General features: G+C 40.9%; 1 protein-coding gene and 1 long non-coding RNA gene across 2 annotated transcripts in view; one reads left to right on the plus strand and one right to left on the minus strand.

Moving 5' to 3' along the window:
- Positions 1–24,243, minus strand: part of LOC120806450 — a 152,550-nt gene that overhangs the window by 96,027 nt on the left and 32,280 nt on the right. The gene's annotated exons all lie outside the window — the stretch shown is intronic.
- LOC120806449 (netrin-G2) overlaps positions 1–24,243 on the plus strand; it is a 68,713-nt gene that overhangs the window by 24,827 nt on the left and 19,643 nt on the right. The window contains 2 exon segments of the mRNA XM_040157651.1: positions 13,323–13,495; positions 15,811–15,840. Coding sequence (XP_040013585.1) covers positions 13,323–13,495; positions 15,811–15,840 — 203 coding nt within the window.

The raw sequence follows: 24,243 nt of genomic DNA on the forward strand, positions 1-24,243 counted from the left end.
CCAAGGGCTGAAAGAGGAGCTAGTGGGGAGTAAAGGCCAGTGGTGCCAGTGGTAATGGAGCACTTCACCACACTTGAAAGCTGGTACAGTGTGGACAAGATAGAGATCGATGCATATAGCTTTCCCACCATTCTCATGCATTTTAACTGTAAATGAATATGATGGATCACAAAAGTATAGTGTGATTGACCAGCAGTAGTCTTTGGATGAGTCCTTGGCGCTAAACGACACATGTTTAAAGACCTGTGCTTTATTATCCATCAGTTAATTTGATGGTCAATAAACACATAATTACTATTATTCACAATTTATAAAAAAGTATGGAGTCCTTCAATACAGCTTCATATTAAGTCTGCACCAACCAGAGGTCATTTCATTAATTGCAAAATAATGCTGGATATTTGCTACACAAGAGTATCCCTTTGTGTGGAGCTCAGATATTTATCTATTTTCTAAACCATTTTCCAAGTAATTCATTTATATAGACATGATTAAGCAAAATATTATAATTACTGAATAAGCTAAGCAGTTTCTACTACAGCTCTGTACTGGTAAACACCGTCCTTTCTGTTTTTTAACAAAGACCCCCAAGTTTTAGTCCTTGTACTAATTGTCTTGCAAACTGCCCTGGTGTGTTTTGAAGCTCTCCTTTCCTCCTTCCCCCTTCTCCTCCTCTGTTCCTCTATCCTCACCTCCTCACCTCCTCTCCTTCTCTGGCCCTAGGCTGGGGTAGCTCTCCTCTTGCAATGACTAATGATGTTCTTTCAGTCTCAAGGTTTTAGAAGGATAATTATATTAACCCCTGTCCTCTGGCTGATCCCAGCTCTCCTCTTCCCCAGGCATCCTCCCCTTCACGGTCTCACTGGAATTAGACGCTAATACACACACATGGGTATACATCACAGTAGTACACCAATGTGTGTTTTGTATTAGCATGTGTGTATGTCTGTAGGTGTGTGTGCGTGTGCAAGTTTTGGTGACTACTAGGAGACTTTTTCCAAATGAGTTTATCATTTAAATGAGAGGACATGCAGCTAAGAAAATGGGAGCAAGTGAGTAAAGTAATTGTGTTTGTGTGAAAAATTAGGTGCGTGGGTGAAGATGGGTGAAGGCCTGTGGGTGCAAGTTTGCAAATGTGTTGGCATGCTCATTTATAATAACATGCCTTCACACAATAGAGGCTCAAAAGTGTGTTGTGTCTCTGAAGTTCGTATGCCAGGCATATTGTCTCAGGGAGAAGCTTCAGATATCCAGAGCATATTCTGTTCTCCCCTCCGAAGTTTTTCATTCTGATATACACCCACAACAGACATAAAGATCCTACAAAGATCCATATCGCCCTGGGGAGTCAGAAGACTCTGTGGGGGACCACACAACAGGAAGAACCTCCCACCAAACCCCATGTCTTCCCAGAGTTTCTGTTTCTTCATCACTTATTCATTCATCCCCTCGCCTCCCATCTCCCTTTACTCCTTCTTCCTTGTTCATATCTTAAAATAAGAGGACGTATAATAACACCCTCCCCCTCCAGCTCACAGCCAATTTCTTCTCTCCCCAGGTGTTAGTCTTTGCTGTAGTGTTCATTAAAACACATTCAGCAGCAGTAAGGACTCTGCAGGGAGATTATACTCTAATATCCAGCACAGTTACGCAGTGATCTCAGGACGATCAGGGCTGGGTGGAGCAAGGCCGGACTCTCTTTAGCTGGAAGGTGCCTTGGCATGGCTGCCTCAGTAAGAACAGTGTCAGCCATTCTGCATCCTTTATGCTTCATCATGCTTCATGAATATTACAATGCTGGCGTGCAGAGTCTTAAATAACCACACGCCAATTGCTAAATGCCAGTAAAATACGTCTTGTGTGGAAGAATTAACAAGGGTCACCCATCACAATGGTCAGTGACTTTTGAGAGTGCATCTATTCACATGTGATTACATTCAGCATTTGTTATTATATTATTTTTATTATTATTATTTTATTTTTTTTACAAAATAAAAAAAAAAGAAGTTATTGAATTCTTTGCAGAATTAATTTACCCAGTAAGATTTCACCAATATGAAGGGAGCTGCTAGGCAATAAAACTGACCAAGTCCCCAAAAGAGAAAAAACACAAATTTTAAATAACGTTTTACATGCAAATACATAGCTTTAAGTTTAATTCCTTGCATTTTTCTGTGTTCAACCAGAAGAGAAAATTTTTCACAACTTTTGAGTGATATATTTTGAGTGAATATAGGTAGAGATTTGTACATTTGTACAGGCACTTACATCATTTCTTTTCGTATGTTGTAGCTTCCAGCAGTTATAGTTTGCTGATTCACAAAGTGGTGGGTTAGATTTATATCTGAGTTTGCGCTGAAAGAAAGGTACCATATATTTGGGGACAAAAAGTTTGTTAGGTTTTCGACAAAGGCAAAGATTCAATATCCAAAATGAATAAAGACTGACCTGGGCTCTTATGACAGTGACATCTGAATGACTAACGAAAAAAGCCCTGCTTTCGAAAAATGCAAGGGGCATTGTTCGGAGAGTCTTGATTCAGGCACCAGTGAGAGGGTAAAATGCCAACCACAAAGTCCAGTTAAAGTAACACATCCATGAGCTGAAGCGTTATTGGATGTAAAACATTGCACAGGTGTTTATAATACAATGAAGCATTAATGCCATTAATTTTTATTTTTTTTTGCTGCAACAATCTCAAGGTAGAAATACAAAGTATATATTTGATTGGCCAGCGGGGCTGGGTGCAACTTTTTTGCAGAAAAACCTCGCATATTTTATTTATTTATTTATTTATTTGGTAGTGTATTTCTTAATGTTATTTTGAACTGAAAAAGGCTACCAGAGTAGGAGGTAATCATCCATGCGTGCCCAGATACGCTGCTTCTCCAGTGTCCATAGCGCTGTGACGTAAATGTCCATACAAGATGGTATTGCCCATATGGTGTCACAGTACAAAGAGTTTGATTTAAAGGTCATTCAATTACAATGTACATTAAGCCACACTCAAGATGCGCACAAAAATCACTGAATGCTACTTACAGTAGTTGCAGCCAATTGGCTAACTGATATAATCAGTAAAGGGACCCCAAATCTTAACGAGTCAGATGATCTCCTCCAAATAAAGACAGGAAACCATTAGAGTTGTCAACGAATATTCTAAATTCAATTAATATTTGATTGTGAAAAAAAAAATGGCACAACCGCAGCTGCCTCTCTTGGAAGTTCTGGTGTGGGGCGGGGCCGCTGCACTGAATGCACTGCATGACGGACAGGAGTCACGCAACGGCACTTTCACCGATTGAAACTGAAAAGTAGCTCAAGCTGAAATGAGCGAATAATTCAACAACAACCAGGCCGTAATGATGGTAGACAGTTCACAACCCAACTCGGCTGCAGAGAGAGGGATTTGCACTCCGAGCGCTCTGTATGGCCCCGTTAGGGAAATCTGTGGATTTTGGTCAGTAGATGGCAAAATTGTGGAACCTTGTGATAAAGTTGTATGCAGGCTATGTAAGCTACAATTAGCCTACCATTCCAGCGCTAGCAACCTGAGGTCACATCACGAAAAATATGCACCTAAGTAGTTATGTCTGTTGTTGTATTGGTTTGTTGTCTCATGAAAGTAATGTGCAAAAATATATATTTGAATGATTCGAGCTTATGTGTTTTTTTTAGAAAGAATAATCGAAGGTCATTTTTGTCCAATTTTGACAGTGCCGCAAACCATATAATTGAGACACTTCTTAAAACAAGGGTTGCACACACTGTTTATGTGAACAAGAAAGTTATTTACAAATTGTATCTTATCCTCATACACACAGTATTACCAGAAACAGCCCGGTTGACAAAATCATTTGAAAGCTGCATTTTATTAGTCCTGCAGTTTGAAAGGCAAAACCGGTAAATTTCACACCGCTGGCACGTAACCCACACCTGAACTGATCCAACGCATGGCTCTTTCTCGCTCTTTCACACACACACACACACACACACATACACACACAACCAGTCTCTGCCGCACTCACGACAACGTTCCTCTGAGGTCTGGACTGGAGAACAGGATGTGCCCAGGCTCCATTATTTAGTTACTTTGCCCTGTGCATACAGTACATACTTCACAGAGCAGGTAGCTCAAAGTGGGCCTGACTCTGCCTGCTGCTCTTTACACGACGCAACCCCACCAATCAGAGGGCTGCTCTCAGGTCTGAACACCAGCTAGGCAGCACGCAATAGCCATTTACTTTATCCTTTGTAAATAATTTACTCATGTGCTTAGTCTCACACAGTCTCTCTCTCTTTCTCCTTCCCTCTTTCTCTCTATGTCCTTCTATCTCTATATCCATCCCTCTATCAAGCGCATGATCCCAAACTGAAAGACACTTTTTAACTCAGAGCAAACTGCTAATATAATAAATCATCCCACATACACACCAGGAAGGAAACACACCCCCGTGCACTGCATAGTAGATACATGCGCGCGCGCACACACACACACACACACACACACACACACACACACACACACACACACACACACACACACACTACAAACACCCGCACACACTACAAACACACACGGTGTGGATTGCATAGACAGTCAAGGTCATTCCTGCACTTTGAATAATTTAAGATTTCTCTTTTCTGGACATTTCACTCCACTTTTTTTCAAAAATATCCAGTGGCCTCTTGACATTGAACGTAGTTAGCGTGTGCATGTATTTCTGCGTGTGTTGTGTTAGAAAGGATGGGAGACCCTAAACACGCAGTCCCTCCGGCCTGTCCCTCGCTCACTTAGACGCTCCAGTGGAAAGTGTTTTCTCCCTTAGACGGCTTTGGGATAAGCCCAAAAAAAAAAACTGAAAAACGAGAGACTAGAAAGAGATGGAGGAAGAGGGAAAGACAGGAAGAGAGGAGCGAGGCAGGAAATGTATCTAAAATATTTGTGGTCTCTTGCTGTCAACAGCATTCATTAGATATGACAGTTGATGAGCTTGGGTGCAGCGATTTGTTTAAAAAATGTCATCAGTTCTTTTATTAATGTGAGAGAGTGATTGAAACGTGTAAAGAAACTACTGTGGTTACGAAAAGAGGCAGAGGGTAATTCCTACTCACTACATGATTTCAGGGGAGGTCAGTTATAGATTACCTGTTTAGTCTGGAAGGAGAGAGAGGGAGCACACATGTGAAAGAGAGGATGGATGATGGAGAGAAAAAAAGGTGAGGTGGGGTGGAGAGGAGAGGAGAGGGACCGTTTGAAGAGACTCACGCTGCTCCCCTGCTACGGGATGCTGCACTCGAGGAAAATCGATCTTCTCCCTTCAGAGAAAGAAATTTATGAAGCTGGAACATAAACGCAGTCATGTCCAATTAGATGCTCTGAATTTACGAGGCGAGGCGGGGGAGGAAGTGGGAGGGGATGTGGTGATAAAGACTTCAGCAGAAGCCAATAAGGCGTGCTGCTGATCAATGATCCAAGCTCCATGCAACTCCAACTCCTCGCTTGGTCACTTCCCGCTGCGCTCTGGACACATTGTGTTGGAGGGCTCAGCTTTTTTATTTTTTTTTATTTTTTATTTTTAAAAACAGGCTATCCATTACCAATCAGCTTTTAATTTATGGACATACTAAAGATCACCTCCAGACATGTTTTAAGAAATACAAAAATACTCTGCTTTGAATAATAATTTGTGTCTGTTACAGTTCTTCTACAAAGAAGTTCAACTGCCTAGTTAAAATTTACTTCTCCCCCATTGAAAATCCAGAATCTATGAATATGCAAATATTTTTCATTTGAAAAGTTTAGCGAGTAGACACAGGATGTCTCCTACTTCACTGAAAAGTCTATTCTCAGCTTAAATGCGCTGGAGGCTTCAAGTTTCCACATCACACTTGTGTAAGTTGCATACTTTCAAACTAGTTGCAATATCGCAAAGTCATGCTCATACATACATGTCTCAAATTTAGATTTAAGGTGAATACAGGGAAACCCCCATGAGGAGAGGACTGTGAAAACACAGACTAATGTCGCACTCTGCACATACAGCACTGTGCAAAAGCGTTAGGAAATAAAAGTAAAGTGAGGATGCCTTCAAAAATAATGCCATGAATAGTTTTCATTTATCCAATGATTTCATACAAAGTGCAGTAAACAGGAGAACCTAATCGAATCAACATTTGGTGTGACCACCCCTAGTCTTTAAAGCAGCACCTATTCTCCTCGGTACACTTGCACACAGTTTTTTCAAGGTACGTGGCCTGTAGGTTGTTCCAAGCATCTTGCAGAACTTGCCAGAGTTCTTCTGTGGATTTAGGCCGTCTCAGTGTCTTCTCTCTCTCCATGTGATTCCAGACCGACTCCGTGATGTTGAGATCTTGGCTCTGTGGGGGCCAGACCATCTGTTGCATGACTCCTTTTTCTTCTTGTCACTGAAGATAGTTCTTCATGACTGTGGCTGTATGTTTGGGGTCATTGTCATGCTGCAGAATTTGGGACCAGTCAGATGCCTCCCTGATGTTACTGCCGGAAGAATCTTAACATCTAAAGTGCCTGAAACTTTTGCAGAGTACTGTGCATCATTCAGCACAGTGGAGTTAAAACATCCAAGTGAATTAGCAAAACACAATTTTTCAGTGAACTCTGGTTACAAAGAACTAAGAATGAATAAGAAAAAATGTGTCCGCAACAAAGTAGAACCTCAGAACTTGACTCAAGTCCTCTGTCTAACAAAAGTCATGTATTGCAGACTTCACAAATGTAAGGCTAACTGCAGGGCTATTGTATTTGATTGGATTGTCTTCTAATTTCCTGTCCCTGTGTCTGCATCTTTTTCCACCAAAATATCCCACCTTGCAATACAAATTCACATGGATTGCAGCCACTACAGTGTTATTAAACTTTTTTATGGTTATGTTTAGGCACCTAAAGTACTTATTTAAGGTTCAGGGAACATCATGGTCCTGGTTTAAAACGTCCACAGTAACTTGAAGTACAAGACACAACTGTTTATTAACATTTAACCGAAATCACAGTCTTTTCCTAACCTTAACCAAAGTGCTTTTGTTGCTGAAACCTTATCACATGCAGGACTTGGGATGCGAACACCTGCGCACTGCACACCCTAACATCCACCTCGGCCACCTCCCTATGCGTGCAGTGCAGTACTAAACCGTAGAGATTTCATTAACTTGAAAAAAAAAAAAAAAAGTTTTTCTGTAATCATAGTCCAGGCAATGATTAAGTTGCTCAACACAACGTAACTGGCACAACAAATTAGTACTATATAAATGAATGTCTAGGAGGCAGGTTTGGTTTTATTCTTCCCCTGCATGTCCACATGGACTTCCATATCCTCAGTAAGTCGTGGTTTCGGTGTTAAGACTCTCTCTCTCTGACAAAAGCCCATTAGGCTCTCACTCTACAATTACTCCAGCAATTTGTGTAGCCGGTTGTGTATTTTGTGGTATCAAGGGAAGGAGTTGTTGCAAGTACCAAATGGGCCTTCTCAGTGACGGCTGATCGAACACCGAGTTAAAGAGGAGGGAGATCTCCCGCTCGGTCAGACCTGCATCGATGCAGTCTGTCATCACAGGTTAGAGCACGTCAATGCGGACCCTCCTCCTGCTCCTCCTCCGAGCCTCACCGCTGTAGTCAGGGAGGCAGGCATACTGTCAGGGCTTTGACACAACTACCCTACTCCCTGCTGTACTGACTGCTCAGCCCCCCCACATTGTCTATACCCCCCTATTTTCCTCTCCAGCCACCCTTCTCAAGCATATGTCCACAACCCAATTTACACAATGCACTCCTCAGTGAGCACTGGTGCAACGGGCAGTAGGAAAAGAGCTAAGGGGGTAAAGCTGCGCAGATAGACAGAAACGGGAAAGACAGAAAGAAAGAGAGATGGATTATAAAATGGGAAATCAGAGAGGAAGAACAAAAGCGAAGACTGGAGGAGTGGAACGGATACACTAGATTGAATTTGGGAGAAAACGTAAAATATACAGTGGGAGGAGAGTACAAAACAGAGAATGAGAGAGGGAGTGATAGCTGTGTCCCCAGAGAGGAATAAAGGAATAGGTGTCGACTACAGTAAAGAGACAGATAAAGCCCCATTAACTGCTGCTTCCAGCTGCTTTCTCTGGCTCTGCCACCACATGACTCCCCCTTGATGTCTGTTTATCTTTCTTCTTATTTATTCCCCTAATTGCTGCATCTCTGCTGGCTAAAACAGACAGTCCTCGTATCATTAAAGACACGGGGGCCAACATGACTTCACAGAGACAGACTGGGAGGAGAATGGACTGAGAATCACACACACACAGCCGGACAAGCATGGGCAGGGATACAGATAGGCTGACAATTATTTTATCTGTCTGTTAGATAATTACCACAGGTCTTTAGCTAGATCCAAAACATAGTGTGAGCATGCAGATATGTAGATCCTACATGAATGACGTCACTGTACACGATCTTACATGTATTAACCCTGTCTGCAAAAACTTACCTTTATGTCCTACTACATGCTTTTGCCTTACACTTCTTGGGGGAAACATAATTGCTGCCTGGATTATATTTACTGGCAATGTTCTTTCTGTCCACAAACTGCGACTTCTTATACAACTCAGGAGTTATAGCTAGCTGGTCATGGTGAATGCTAGCCATACATCGCACAGGACTTTGACAATGGAGCGCAGGTTTCATGTCCTGTATCCTGTGTCCTGAGTGTGGGTAGGATTTGGTTAAGAACAAAAAAGTAAACATGTCCTGTCTCGTGTCACTGTTAACTTTTTTCTTTTTTCCTTTTTAATTAACCGAGACCACTCCTGTTCTCTGACCTTAACCAAGTGCTTTGGGTTGCCTAAACATCACCATAAAAACATCAAAGTTGCCACAAGTGGATATTGTATTGCAAGAGGAAGGAAAAATAGGTAAAATACATTGTCGCTGAATGTTTTGCAGTAATGTTCAGTCTGAGCATTTTGCAAATGTAGCCTAAATCCATTGAAAACGGTTGGTCCTTCTGTTGATTAAAAAACGTAATCTGGCTTTACATTTCTTTCAAAACACATACAGCGTGCTGTTGTAAATTAGTAGTACAGGAAGTTATTGTAATTTTCAAGTGACAGGGATGCTAAGCTAAAGCAATTATGTTGTACTGTATGTTAGACCACTTTACTTGAGGGAACACAAAAATAGTAACCAAAATGTACATAATAAGGAAGTTATGATCACTTATTGACATTTTGCCATTTTGCAGCTGATTCCGAGTTGATCAGGAATGATTCATTAAAAAACTGGTCAGTAAGCACGACTAATCATTACTGACGGGTTTATTAGTATCTAACAGTCTCTAACAGTCTTTTCTAAGTAACACATCAAGTTCTACTATATAGTCCTCGATTTCATTCAGTATGAACATTTTGATTTTGCAAATACATTAATTACTTGATATACTATACAATAATATAATGGTTTTCTTTGTTTACAACCGGGTTTGCCACTAAAAATTCAAAATTCGCACAAGGACGTGAAAGGAAGCAATGCATGTACTATAAGCGATATGGAAGACAAAAAGCCAATGCATCTCGCATTTCACGTGATGCAGAAGAACACACGCTGTTCATCCCACATTTTATTCTCTGCTCTTCTTAATTAAAACACCTAGTCCTGTCAGCCCATGGTTTGTTTGGCTGTAGGCTGTTGTGTTTACTGCCCGCAGCGGTCAGTACATTGTTGTTTTCAGCAGAACTCTTGCACCTGTATTATGAAAACCCACCTGCGGTTACCACAAATGTTGCGAGTTCAACCACCTGAAATCCTCAGTGGTCAGGATCATAACTTTTAAAGGTGCCCAGTGGCGTTTTCTTGTAAACAAACTGGTTATTTTTGCATCCAGTGGTTTTCACCTAAACGCATTGTGTGTATCCCTGAGGTCTAACAAACGTGCTGAATGCATTTTCTTTCATCGCAAAGCTGATTTTTCTTTTAAGTCTGACACACGCATTGTTTACATCCATGTTAGCCAGCTAGCAGTCACCGTCTTCATTGCCTTTGCTGTCACATGGCTGCCTATCTTGGCACATTATCGCCGCCTGTCGGTCAGAGGAATAGGATGAAATCATCAGCATCAGCAGGAACGTGTATCACGTCATGTGCATGTGCGCTTTCGTGCATGTGCGCGACACCCACTCGTAAAAAAACAGAACCATAGCGATATAAAAACTGAACAGAGTATGTTTAAGGCAACATAGCCAACAGTCTGATAAACAGAAGTATTGACCCATAATTACACCAGCTAATTAAAACACCACCTTGCGTGTGTGTGGTTTCTAATGTAGACCGGAATGCATTTGCATCCCTTATTTTTTCTCCTGTTCCTGGATGCTCACTCGCCCTGCTTTCTCTTGCCCTTCTTTGTCTTTTCCTCCACTCATCTTCTCTCATTTCATCTCTCTCACTCTCTCTCTCTCTTTAAGTAAATAGACAGGGTTGTGATGGATCCAGCTGTCCTGTCTTAACTTCCTTCAGCTCTGAGCTGCTACTCCCACTTTGATGACTTTGCACTGAAGGCAGACATCTTGCACATTAACATATGATTGTGCCCATGTATTATTTGTGTGTGGAGGGACTGAAGAGAGGGATCAGGAGAAATCCCAGTCCAAGCTGTCATCCAAAAGAGAGAGAGCAAAAGAGACATGGAACTTGAAAAGGCAGAGTGTCACATCATTCATGTGGAAGGAGTGCAAGGCTAGAAGTATACTTGGTCTTCTTGGGCTGTACTATGTGGCGGGAGTCAGAAAAGTAGGTCAAGGGGATAAAGTGTCCACAAAGTTTCAACCTGCAAGATTGTGCAACTCAAATTTAATGCAAAAATGAATGATAATGATTAAATTAGCAGACAAGTTAGCTAATATTAGAAAGCCAGTGACATTTCATTGAGGTAGATTCATGGACCCAGACGCATTTACTCATGCAGGCTTTAACGTCACGATATGGCAGTTGTTCAGGTAATTGACAAGAGGAAGGCCATTTCCTCTATTACGGAGCAGCCATTAGGCCGGCAAGACATAAAATGCACAGCAGTATACCTAGAAAAGCACTCCCTTCTTCAGCATTGATTTTAAACTACAACTTCTAGATCCTGCACTCAGCGGTGCTTCCACTGTTGAGATGAGACAGATGAGATTTATCACCGAAGATGCAGAAGAAACCTGATCTGTGATATGTTCAGCGCTGTCAGTCACTCAGCACGGGCATTAGTCACCGTGCCTCTACTTCTCTGATCTGTTGTCTGTCATTGCCTCTCTCAGACAAATGCATCCCAATCACACCAAGCGGAAACACACACATGCACACCTGTCTCATTTCAAACACATTGACTCTCTCTCATGAAGGAACGCACTACTTTCTCTATGAAATAGAGATGTTCAATTTCCCTCTTTGCTAAGTGGACAGCTCGTGTCCTTTAGAAAGCATGCAGGAAACAAGGCCTTGACGGTGGATGGATTCTCCCTGGCACATCCTGTCAGCTCGTCCAGGTGATCACAGAGAAACGTGGGTAATTTATAGTACTGAGGGCAACAGTGTGATATCAGACACAACTCACCATGATCGACTGTCTCCATTTTCGTCCTGTGAAGACTTCAGTCATCGTTATTCTTTATGTAATGTTTCAAAACTAGGATTGAATTTGATAGGCCAACAGCATAAACCCAAAAAAAAAAAAAAACTGATGAGAAAACGCAGATTAGTGTGAGGGAAAGAAGATTGAAGTAGTCATCTCTCCAGAATACAGGGGCCATTCTCTGAATATTTGATGCAGACGGATAGCTGTTCACTCCAGTGGAACAAACTGGATTGGAGTCCAGTCGCTCATCTGGAAAAGGCTGTAATTTAAAGTTGTAGCTGCCGACTGTCCTTAAGATCCTCATTTCCTTCTTGGCGGAACTTCAACCTCTGGATCAGCCCACCTGGGCCCTGCCCTCTGCTGAGGTCGTAGCGTGCACACGTGCATACACATGCATGCCAGCAAGCTCATACAAACAAACACACTCAGACTCTTGGATTTCACAGGCAGTAATTGAAAACAATAATTTGCAGACAAACAGCACTCTTGGATAGAGAGTGGGTAAATAGATTACCGACAATCTTGGACCCGCAATTATTTCACACACAATTTTTTTCAGTTTGCACCCTGCTGTATGTTTTCCTACACTCTGGAATTATTTAGAAAGAAGAAATGCAAAAAGTAATATTTACATGTAATTTATTCTTTGTAGGAAAATTAAATTAAATATTAAATTGAAAAGATTAAAAATTACACCAAAACTTCTTGTTATGTATTTGTTGCAATGATCATAAAAATTCTTTAACATAATTACATGCAGTTAACAAAACTTATCTTTAGTTGCTGCCTTATCAATTAACCGGCTGATTATTCCTTTCAATTACTCCAAAACAATCTCCAGGAGCCCAAGGTGACCTTTTTCGGGATTCCTTGTTTAATTCGATCAACTGTCCACAACCCAAAGACATTTCCTTTTATATAATGAAACAGTTTCAGCTCTACACTTTTTCTTTTGATAGACCTATCATGTTCTATAAAAAACAGTCAGATCCGTTTTGTTACTTTACTCAGTCGGGTTGTAAAGAGTAAGGCCACCAGTGAAATCAAATGCCACGGAATCAGCTGGACTGGCAACTGTACAAACTGCAATAGCACACATCAAAAAAGAAATGGATGCTGTAGCTTTGCCAGTGACTTCTGACAGAAAACCGAATTTGAGCCAAAAAAGAGACACTTGACACAATACACTTAACATAGCAACTGTGATATTTCTCTAAATATAAATGCACTTTAGCCAATTAATCTTGACGGCATTGCATGTCGTATTTTTAAGTGTGTTCCAACTCTTATTTCTGCCTTCTGCTACATTGCACTGATGCATGCCTAAGTGTGTACACCCACAACACCACACATACACGCAAAGGGTGTAAAGAAAGTTTCTTCTAGTATTAAGTATTTCTTAATTTTTACTTTTTCTTTGTCAGGTGTAAACAACAAATTACGCACAATACACATTTTGTAACGTTAATCCTACAATCTTAATACCATTATTACCATAATGCAATTCACTGACAAGAAGTATGTGTTCCATCTCAGCATCAGACCTTCAACAGTCGGTACTTGAACTTGTCTATATTTAACACCATTAACACAGCACTTAGAACCAGCGAGTGATTACAACTTTCTCCTTCAACACACGCACATGCAGATCTCACCTCACGTGTTAACTGTCTATTCTCCGTTCTTTTTAAGGTGTAAGTGTAACCTCCATGCCTCCCAGTGCCTGCTGCAGGATGGGAACCTCCAGTGCCAGTGTGAACACAACACCACGGGCCAGGACTGCCAGCGCTGCAGAAAGGGCTTTAAAGCCAAGTCCTGGAAGGCTGGCTCCTACCTGCCAACACCCAATGGAACCCCCAACACCTGTACGTACCCACTACATATTTATCTGTTCCTACTGTGTTCATTCAACTCATCAGTTTGACTCGCACAATTAGATACAATACTGCTCATTCCTTTAATATACATTCACTATGGACGTCTGTCAGCATGCTATACTGTATTATGCACGGACTATTAATTTATCTAAATTACAGAGGCATGTCAGGGGAGGGGCCCAGGGAGGCCACTGAACTTCCTATGGACACCTTGAGAGCCTCCTCCAAAACTAACTCTGACTGAATCAAAACCAAAGTCACGCTAGACACTGTTACAGATTTAGGATAAGTTATTCTGCATTTCAAGGTAAGGTTTGACATTTTGTGAAATACATTTCACTTTCTTGCTGAGGGGTTGAGTTATAATACCACTCTCATGTTTGAATGGTAAATTAGAGGCAAATAAAGCAAATAAGTGTATTTCCCAAAATGTCAACTTATTCCTTTAAACATCTCTTAGGATCATTTTTAAAAGGGAATCCTGCTTAAAAACAGTAAGGACTAAACCTTCATTATTATTATTATTATTTTTTTTTTTGGCTACTTAGAGTAATGCAACAAGCTGTCAATACCTTCTTGTTGCAAACCTGCCAGCAAACAGTTGCTTACTTGCACATGCAGCAGATATGGGGCAACAGTAGTGTTTGTAGCCACCTGATGAAGTCCAATATTCACTCTCCTTTTAGCTCTCATTTGGTCTCTAGAAGAGACAAACTTCTGAGGGACATATATGGCTCTTTAGTTGCTAATTACTCCACTATGTTCACCAGCTAATGGCAAAATTTGCCTGCCTGCTGTTTGATGCTGAGCAGGTGGTGTACGGTGGGTTTTTAGAGCTTTTTCACTGAAATAAATCAAAACTATGCTGATGACAGCAATGAGAGTTGCTGAAGCTGAGGCCTGTGAAACCACAATGAAGAGCTAATAGATACTAGAACACTCTGTAGAGTTGAGGGTAACTGCAGAGTTGATGATAATCCTTGCGGATCTCCACTACAGGAGTTTACTTAATCCATTGTTCATATTAAATATAATGATTAGTGTAGCTTTAAGATATTTAATCTAACAAGCTTGATGGTTGCCCCATTAACAGCTTGTCCTCTTATCTGTTTCTAAGCCCAACTAGTTTTATGTTACCTTAATGTCCTGTTGGCTGTAATTGCTGGTAGTTCAGACCCACTAATGTTGTGCTAGCATGGCGTCTAGTTAGCTGATGTTACAGCTCCAGTACCATAGTGTCCAGGGCCCTGTTAGCTGATGTTAGGAAACTACAGAGTAAGGAAAGGGTACAAATCCTACTTTAGCCAGTGAACTAGTCTGAGGGAAATATGTGCCTCTGACTACAGGAAAACCGTGATGTTCTCGACACAGTAGACAATTGGAACAATTTATTCTCACAGTGACAATGCTATTTCTTTAACTGTACATATTATATGTTTAGTCTATTCCCGTTTGTTCTCTTATTCTACTCTCATTTTTTGCTACTGTGAAGATCAATTATATTTTTGTATAGGTTTTCTCATCACTCTGAGGTCCTGACAAGCGGGATCAAGGGACAGAGTTGAAAAGACAGGATAAGTCGAGAGAAGTCGATGAAGAGACTGAGGTTTCTGAGTTGTCGTCATCCTAGTGCAGAGAGCAGATCAGAGCTGGGTAACAACGGGGGAGTGCGTGGGGGGAAATCCTCTTGGAGAGTGTAGTCAGCTACAGTACCTAGCTATTATAAAATAATAATCTAGGGCAGCCCCTCCCTAGTTTTCTCCTTTCAAACAATCATGGACACACGCACATGCACAGAGAGTCACAAACAGTGAAACGCAAGCGGATAACCACTCATACACCTGTACCTGCACACTCACTGGAGAGAACTGCTCTATAGTCAACCCTTTTTATCATGCTGTTGTTTCCAAACCAGTTCTAATGGTACTCTACAGATTGCATTATGCATGCCAAGCTAAGCTAACTATAAATACAATCAGGGAAAATATGCAAGAAAGGCAAAAACGTTTTGATTCAAGCATAGCGAAGTGGTAGCGCTCTTAAAACATGCACATATGATGAGGACCGCCAAATGTGAGGGTTTGGGAAGGCGTAACAGGCTAGATAAGGGAGGCAGTGCAAACCCAGTAATTACTCCAGGACATTGAGAGGTGGTCTACAGCAAGCCCATATTTTGCAGAGCAGCTCTTAAACTCTCTCTGCCACCTGAGTCTGATGAATGAGGCAGAGTCGAGTCTTTAGGCAAATTGAATGCATAAATAAACATGTTCTCATCTCCCCTTCCTTTTCTTATTCTCTTTCAGGTACAATTGCTGGTTCCCCCTCCGGTTCTAGTAAGTAATAATGCAAAGCAAAGCAGAAGAGGTGGTATTCCACTAGCTCTCTCTTCCTGTCTCGTCTCTCTCTCTCTCTCTCTGTCTCTGTCTCTCTCTTTTGTTGCATTGTTTTTGAAATTTAAGTTCTAACCCCATACCTCGCCCTCTGTACATCTCCTAAACTCCCCCTCTCTCCTGTGATGTTCAGCTGGCTCTCCAGTCAGTCATTTTTCTTTTCCTGCGTCTCTTCTCTCAGTGCTGCAGCTTGGGCCCCGTGTGCTTCATTATTAATAGGCCTCTCTGTCGCCATGTCCTTTCATCACAGCACATCACACTAACCTGCACAGCAGGAATTCTTCCACAGTTGTGCTTTTCTTATTTAGACTAAAGACAGTGGTGTTGATGGATTGAAGAAAGGGTGGATAAGAGAGGGTTGGGTGAAAATGGGTGGTGGATGGAGCAGCAAAGGGAACTGACAGAGAGAAAGAGAGGGTGAAAAGACAGAAAGAGAGAGAAATGGGAGAGAAGGATGTGGGCTATGTTAGTGTGTTGTAATGCAGTGTGATTCTGGGTGAGGAGCTCAGGGAGGCAGGAATAAAAGGGAATTTGATTAGGGATTCTCTCTGTGGAGAGGCTCTCAGCCTCCGAGCTGTTAGACAGAAACGATCGGCAAAGTGGCAACATCAGCCTTGACAGCACTGGGATTTTCTCCACATGGCCCAACAGTTAAACGCTGATGCATGGATAGACTGAACAATTGGACTGCAGTGCAAGAGTCCTCTCACAATAAGATACAACTGTATGTTATTGGTATGAATAATGGGTATGACTTATCAAAGAAAAGAATGATGTTAATGGACTGATTATGGGATTACTGGTTCATTTTCAGGTTCCCACAGATTCAGTTTCTGTTTTTTAATCAAGACTTCTACCTTTGTTGCTGAGTAGCCACAACATCAACTTCATCTAAGACATTTACTGTCCCTGAAGCTGAAGATGAGACAGAGGGTGAAGCTAAAGTTGAAGCTGAGGGTGAAACTGAAGGTGAAGCTGAAGATGAAAGAGAGGGTGACACTGAAGGTGAAGCAGGGGGTGAAACTGAAGCTAAAGGTGAAACACAGGCTGAAGGTGGACCCGAGGGCGAACCAGAGAGCACCCCAACCGTCTCGGCAGCTGAACGGTCCCCTGCTGTTACCCATGAGTCCTTTGGAGCCCCTCAGGAAGGTGTGGAAAAGTAGTTTAGCTGTAGCCATAGTAACCAACTACATTTATTCAATAGTGTACCAACTCAAGATCTTTATGCCCCCACTACAATACAATTATTTGAAAGTAGGGCTGGGTGATAAAATGATAAAAATACCACAATAACAATGGTAAACTGAGGTGTAATTTTTGATAAATATATCTGTTCTGCATTTGGGTCAACACTCATCTGCACAATATATTTCTGAGGATACAGCAATAGGCGTATGTATGTAGCTGACATGTGTAGGGCCAAATAAAGGGAAAATAAAACAAAAATACCACACACACGTTGGAAACGTAAAAATGAGCGGGATGAGGCGCGCAAGATGTCCGCACAAGACGAGGAAGTGGTGGCGAGGAAAGGTCACACAACATCCGTGATTTGGAAATGATTTGGATTTCCCAAGCTGGATAAACAGCAGAGCAATGTCTGCACCATATCCGCATCATGAGCCGACAAAAATGGAAAACACAACAAACCTTTTCCACCATTTGAAAAGGTAACGTTACCATCGCACCGAGTACACAGAAGGCCCAAGTCTGCCATCCCAAACTGCGAGCACAAGCAGCCAGGCTTGATAACAAGCCTTTTATGGTAACGTTAGTTCAGATTCCAGCAGCAGTGGCTACTGTGTTCCTTTTCAGTCACTACCTCATATGATAAGAGATCAAAAAGTATACTTTGGTGGATTTAGTCCATTTTTTTTTTTATTTATGCAGCACATAAAAGTAAATTTATTAGGGATTCAATACTAAACTGAATATTCCCCTCGAATTTCAAATTAAAAAGTATCCTGTGGAGTTTTTCTTGTTTAAAAAAAGGGAAAAAAAAGTTAAGTTTACATTCATTTTACTCACTAAAAAACCTTATTTGAATCCTCGGGGTCGAACAAACATGTTGAATGCATTTCCTTCCTCATTAATGGTGTTAAATGTATACATCGAAAATCATCAACCGATATAAAGAAAATTTTGTATAATAATATTTTTATCCATATCGCCCAGCCCTATTTGACAACTGTAGCTAGTAGCTACTTCGTAGCATAAAATTTTACATATTGTACAGACTGCAGAAATCTCCATTTTACGAAGTCATTTTTGTCTATCACTGAGTCCTGAAAGTGAAAACATCTACCAGTGTGGTGACATAATTTCACCAGAAGTCAACTGGTTTCATGAATTTTTGTAGAATATGGTGTCATTTTCCCTTATTCTGTCTTCCTTCGTGATTCTCACACTCATTTCTAGAAAGTTCCTTTAAGGAATAGCTAGACATTTTGGACAATATGCTTGTTGAGTTTCTGATGGAGGGTTAGATGAGACAAACTATACCACTCTCATGTCTGTCCAATAAATATAAAGCTGCAGCGAGCAGTTGTTTCACTCCACTTAGCTTAGCTAAACTAAGGGTGCTAAGATAAGCAGTTTTGTTACCACTGGACAGCGAGTTAGGCTAAATACCCCTCTTTGTGCTAAGCTAGGCTAGTCAGCTGCTGACTGTAGCCTCATATTTAATGGACAGACATGTGAAGGGTATAGATCTCCTCATCCAACTGTTGGAATGAAAGCAAATAAGCATAGTTCCCAAAATGCTGATCCAATCCATTAAACTACTTTATTCAAATAGGAAACGGGTTGAAACAGTCTAACTAGATCATCAGCTTTGTAGGACTTATTAACTAATCAATAATTATTTAGAAGAGACCGTTCTTTGTATTCTTGTTTGCAGTGCAAACATTAATATGATCATAAAGTGGTTAAATTAGCTCCACCTTGACCAGCCAACATTAAAATTCTGCTTACAGGTGAATGTATATGTAGTAATAATACAATCATATATCATACAATATTGAAACACTATGAAAAGAGGCCATTATACCTTAGTACTTTTACTTTTGATACTTAAAAAAGTATTATTTTGCCAATAATACTTATTTACCTTTGCCAACATAAAACGCTAAATGCAGGACTTTTACTTATGCTGGAGTATTTTTAAAGTCCGGTGCTTAACCTGAGTAAAGGATCTGAATACTTCTACCGCTGGCTACAGATGCACAGATCATACAGTACCACTGTAGTGGACACCTGTGACAAATCAAATGTGCGAGCCTTTGGATGTTCTTATAGATGCTGACAGGCAGTGCGTTTTGTCTATGTATACATCATACATAATTCATCCTGCGACTTACTGCAGGTCTTGCGATGTACACGGGCTGTTTCCCTGCCCGCCTATATCTCTGATTTTAAAGTCAGATGTGGGTTGTCCGGTCCTGAGAGAGTATCTTGAGATTGTAGGCATCAAGCTATATGGACATTCGGACTTCATTTTTTTCTGACTGACTGATCTTTAGCAACCCGGGACGGATGTGAACAGATTCTGTCAGCCGCTTGAATGTACAGTAAAGTGGTCCTCAAACCCTGGTTTGCCCTCATACTAAATTTAAACCTGCCACTTTGGTAGGCAGCGGACCTCTCATGTTCCACCAGAAAAGCACTTAGGACGTGGGAGGATTTTGGTACTGCTGTGATGTCGTCAAACTTTTTTTTTTTTTTTTTTTTTGTCTGAAGGAAATCCATTAAGAGCGTTTGCTGAACAGCACAGCACTTTTGTTGTTTGGCTGACATCAGTAGGGAACTCAAAGAATTCACTGATTAGCTGTGATTTAGGAGGGGCTGACAGAAGCTTCAGCGTTGTATAAACAGAGTTACAATCCTTCGTAAGCTTTTTAAAGCCTGCTGTGGAGGCTACAAACATCACAGAATATCACATGTAGACTTTTTGTTTACGTTTACAGTTATGTGATAATTTAAAGGATAATTTACAGCCATTACAGAGCTGCATTTAACAACTATTTTGATATTCAAATAATCATTTTGATCATTCAATAGCAAAATTGTCAAATATTTGCTGTCTAATATCTCAAATATTCATTTTTTTTTTTTAAATTAATAATGGAAATCGGTTGGAGCCCTAAACTATATTATAAAAGTAACAAACACTGAAAAGAAAAAAAAAAAAAAAATCACATTTAAGGAGCAGTGTCTTTTTACAATTCTTGTATATATATAAAAAAAATATATCTGAAGGATAATTTGATTATCAGAATTTTTGGTGATTCATTTTCTGTCGATCGACTAATGGATTTATTGAATAATCATTGTAGCTTTAATGCATAATGTCATATTTAAGGTGTTATTCACTTGAAAGCTGTAGTTTATCTTGTTTATTGTCTAGTTTGTTTGAACTTTTCACTACCTTTAATTCATAAAATCAAAACACATAAAACTAATTCTCTTAATTTCCAACATATAGACTTAAAAGTCAGCACAGACCAACAGCAGTTCAGCTGCACTTCTGAGGCGCTACAAAGAAGATCATATCGGTGTAGAGTTGTATTTGCGGCTTTTTTTATCTCCAGTTTATAGAACCGTATTTGGCTCGAACCTGACCCTAATGTGAGCAAACCCTAGTTATCTGTGTATGTGTGTGCGCACGTGTGTGTACGTGTAGATTTATGGCAGGCATATGGTGCCGTTCAGCGAAACCCATAAATCATCTCCCTTCCCTCCTTTTCCTCCCAGGGATCTGAGGTCTTAGGTCCCATTCTCACAGAGCGGCCGCCACTACTGCTTTTACATGCACACACTGATACACACACACACACACACACACACACACACAGTGATACACACACAGGTTTTATCATATTGTGTGGCTGAAGGTCCTATTAAATTAATAACTAGATCACATTATAACATTAGTTACTTGGAATAACTGAACCTATAATCTCAGTTTTTTCTCCGACTTGCAACTGCTTTCAAAGATCCATTCAAAGCTTGTTATTTTAAAATATTAGTGGCAGCAACACATGTACAGAAAATGTTTACTTAATCTGTGAACTTTGTAGAAGGGTGTTAAAACAGCCTGGGATTTTATTTTTCAGTTTTTCATCCACATAAAAGTTGGTTATATAAATCATATTTTCAGTACCTTTTCCGGAAATATTAAAATGCAAATCCCATTTTTGGGTAGTTATTATTGTGTGATTTCACATTAAGATCCGTGATAAGTTTTTGACTGTATTCTGTATTGCCCGAGCAGAAGTATCCCTATAAACATGACAGCATACATATGGGTTGGACAGCATGTCATACTATCTGCACCCTTTGTCAGGTCCCTGTCCCAGTTAAATCAGTGAGCATGCTCAGATGAGGATTAGCGATCTACTGGCAAGAGAGTCTGATCCACAGAGCCCGCACCCCATTGGTCAGCTGGACAGATGGGCGTTTGGCGAGGGGGGAGGGGAGGTCAGAGAAACCAAACCCTAAAACCCAGTCGTACATCTACCTTTATCAAGCCACCATGACCCCAAATGACCCTACTTCATCTTTTCATTCTAGATCCCAGGGCTGCAGAAGAGCCTGAGTACAGTACTGGCAGACACACGCGGTGACATACTCACACACGCATGCAGACAGACAAGTGTTTGCAAACTCATACGCACTGGTGCTGCATTACACTAGATCAACCTCAATCCTATCTGTGCACCACCATCATCTCTCTCTCCCGTCTATTGAAATCCTTGCATTTTGATAAAGGTTGAACTTGACCTTGAACTCAGAGAGATTGGATCATGTCTGGAAAATCATGTGACATATTAATAACATCCGTGCTGTCACTCAGACCGCCACCATTAGGTGTTCTGGCAAATGTTAACTGGTCCGGAATCACAATGGCTTCATTAGTGGAGCTAAATCGATGTCTAGCGCTCTGGTAATGAATGATGAGAATGCTAAGACTGACAGGTGGCATTAAGCGTTATCGTTATCATTTCTAAGGCTATATTAATACAAGTGACAAATTATCTCAATATATGCAAATGCATTTGCGTGCTCGCTTAAGTGTGTGTGTGCCAGGGAGTGTGTCATGGGACAGTTATTGAGTTCATCTGTACAGACAGACCGGCACATGTTAGAGGATTATGTAATGAATCAGCTTAGACTGTTGATGCACTGCATGAGAGAGTGATGGCGCTGTTGCATGGCTGGAAACGACACTAAGACCTTGCCCCCTGACTGTTTTTTTTTTTTTTCCCCTTTACACACAGAGTCCATTGCCTTCAGCGGCTTTGTTTCTTGGGCTGGAAACTCACATTTCACCTCTCAAAGCCCCCACCATTTTGAGCTAAGGGAAGGTAGGCACTTGTGAACTATGTAGCTTAGGCTTCCTGTGCGTAATGTAATTTAGACATGACTGCAGTGTGACTATGCTAGAATAGAGAGCTATAAGAGTACGACGGTTAAAAATTATGTTAATTGCTGCTTTTAATTATGATGTAGAGCTTTCACGAAACCCTGTACCCCAAATCCCCAGACAGCCTGAGATTAAAGCCTGCTGGATCCCACTTTCCTGTGCCTGGTTGACGCTTTCTCCATCACTGCTTTCCAACTGTCTAGTCTGTTGTCTTAATAACTGTCTTAATACAAAATATCTACTTTACTATGGAGGTGGACAACCCACTGTCCTTTAGGGAATAGAATCATTTTAACTAAATTTGTGCTCAGTCGTTTGCTTATGGAGGGAGTTTGATGATACACTTCTTCCAAAAAGTGTTTTTGTGGCCGCCGTGGTGTGAAAATACATCATGGATGTACTTGGTCTTGTTTACATCACATGTTTTAGGTAACACTTGTGGATCAGTGACCAAAAGAAAATCAGATGATCATTTATTATCAATTAATACTGGACATACATACATGCACTAAGGGTGCAACACACTGTGGTGTGCAACAAAAGAGAGAGATTCACTGCAGCCAAAATGCTGACTGTCTAGAATTACAATTGTATTATTTCCTCTCATTAACTAACTGTTGAATAAAAATGAGGCTACCAAACCATTTTAGATTCACCTTAGTGAAACACAGTGTGACGATTAGCCAGGACACTAAAACAGCTCAAAGAGGGAGAAAACTATACCAGTAATTTAATATATTCACGTTATGGCGTATTTAGTATAGTGCTAAATTGTAATTGTAATCAGTAATTGATTACTTGCAGTTGTGAAGGTGCAAGATGAACATTTCAATTGTTTGTCAGTATACGTTTCATCCCTCAGACATGACAACATTGCGTGTGTGCCAACACATATGCGCACATCCATACACATCATTGTAAGTGTAAAACAGAGTAACACACTTTGACCAACATTGTGTGATTTCTTTTTCCAAGCATATTAACAATAGTCACACCTCTAACTGTGTTTTGCAGAAAAAAATAACTATTTTCCAGCACTGAAAGGGTTGTGGAACAGCTTTTTAGTTTAGCCTATCTCAGCAGTGTGAAATCACACTTTCATTTTGTGTTCTCACTTCTGTGTGTGTATGAATGTGCATACTTGTGTGTGTATATGTGCACATTTGAAGAAAAAAAAGGAAAGATAGGCTTTCTTCGGATAAACAATCTGAGGCAGCATCTCTTATGCTAATGTCTTAGCCTGCTCATTCCTTTTTGCATTTACATTCTCTGTCCTCATGCAACTGATGCAACAGACGCCAGAGCTCCACCAGTAGAAACCAAAGTTACAGAGAGCTCAGCCCCACTAACAGAAAATGTATTACCCATCAGCCCTTTGTCTTAGCCTTCACTGGTACCCATGGGATAATCTAACACACTTCTTGTTACAACAGAGGTTCTCCCTCCTTTAGCATCCACTCCATCAGAGGAGCACCGGGTTTTCTTGACACCAGAAGAGTTCACGCCTTCAGAAACAATCCCCGAAAACTCACATCTGTCTCACCCAGTCCCGAAGGAGTCCACACATCACGCAGTTGCTGATCATCATTATCACCACCATCATCCAATCACAGCAGAGCTCATCCTCCATCCCCAGACTCATGATCACCATCACACAAGCCTGGTTGAAACTGAGGAAAATCACTCAGAGCCAAGGCATAGTGAGAGAGGAGGTAAAGCACACCCTCTAGATGACAGTAGATATAGAGTAGAGGCCCCCAGAAAATAGAATAATCTAATTTCGAATCAGGAGATCATTTTCATTTCCAGCCAGCGAGATGGTTTTTATGGTGTGGAACCCTTCTGAAATGGACAATTTTCAGGAGGTTAAAGTCACTAACATGCTCTCATGCGCAAGCTACAATCGTTTTATGTTGCTCAGC

The sequence above is a fragment of the Xiphias gladius genome, chromosome 20 (assembly GCF_016859285.1).
Source record: "Xiphias gladius isolate SHS-SW01 ecotype Sanya breed wild chromosome 20, ASM1685928v1, whole genome shotgun sequence".
Lineage (NCBI taxonomy): Eukaryota > Metazoa > Chordata > Actinopteri > Istiophoriformes > Xiphiidae > Xiphias > Xiphias gladius.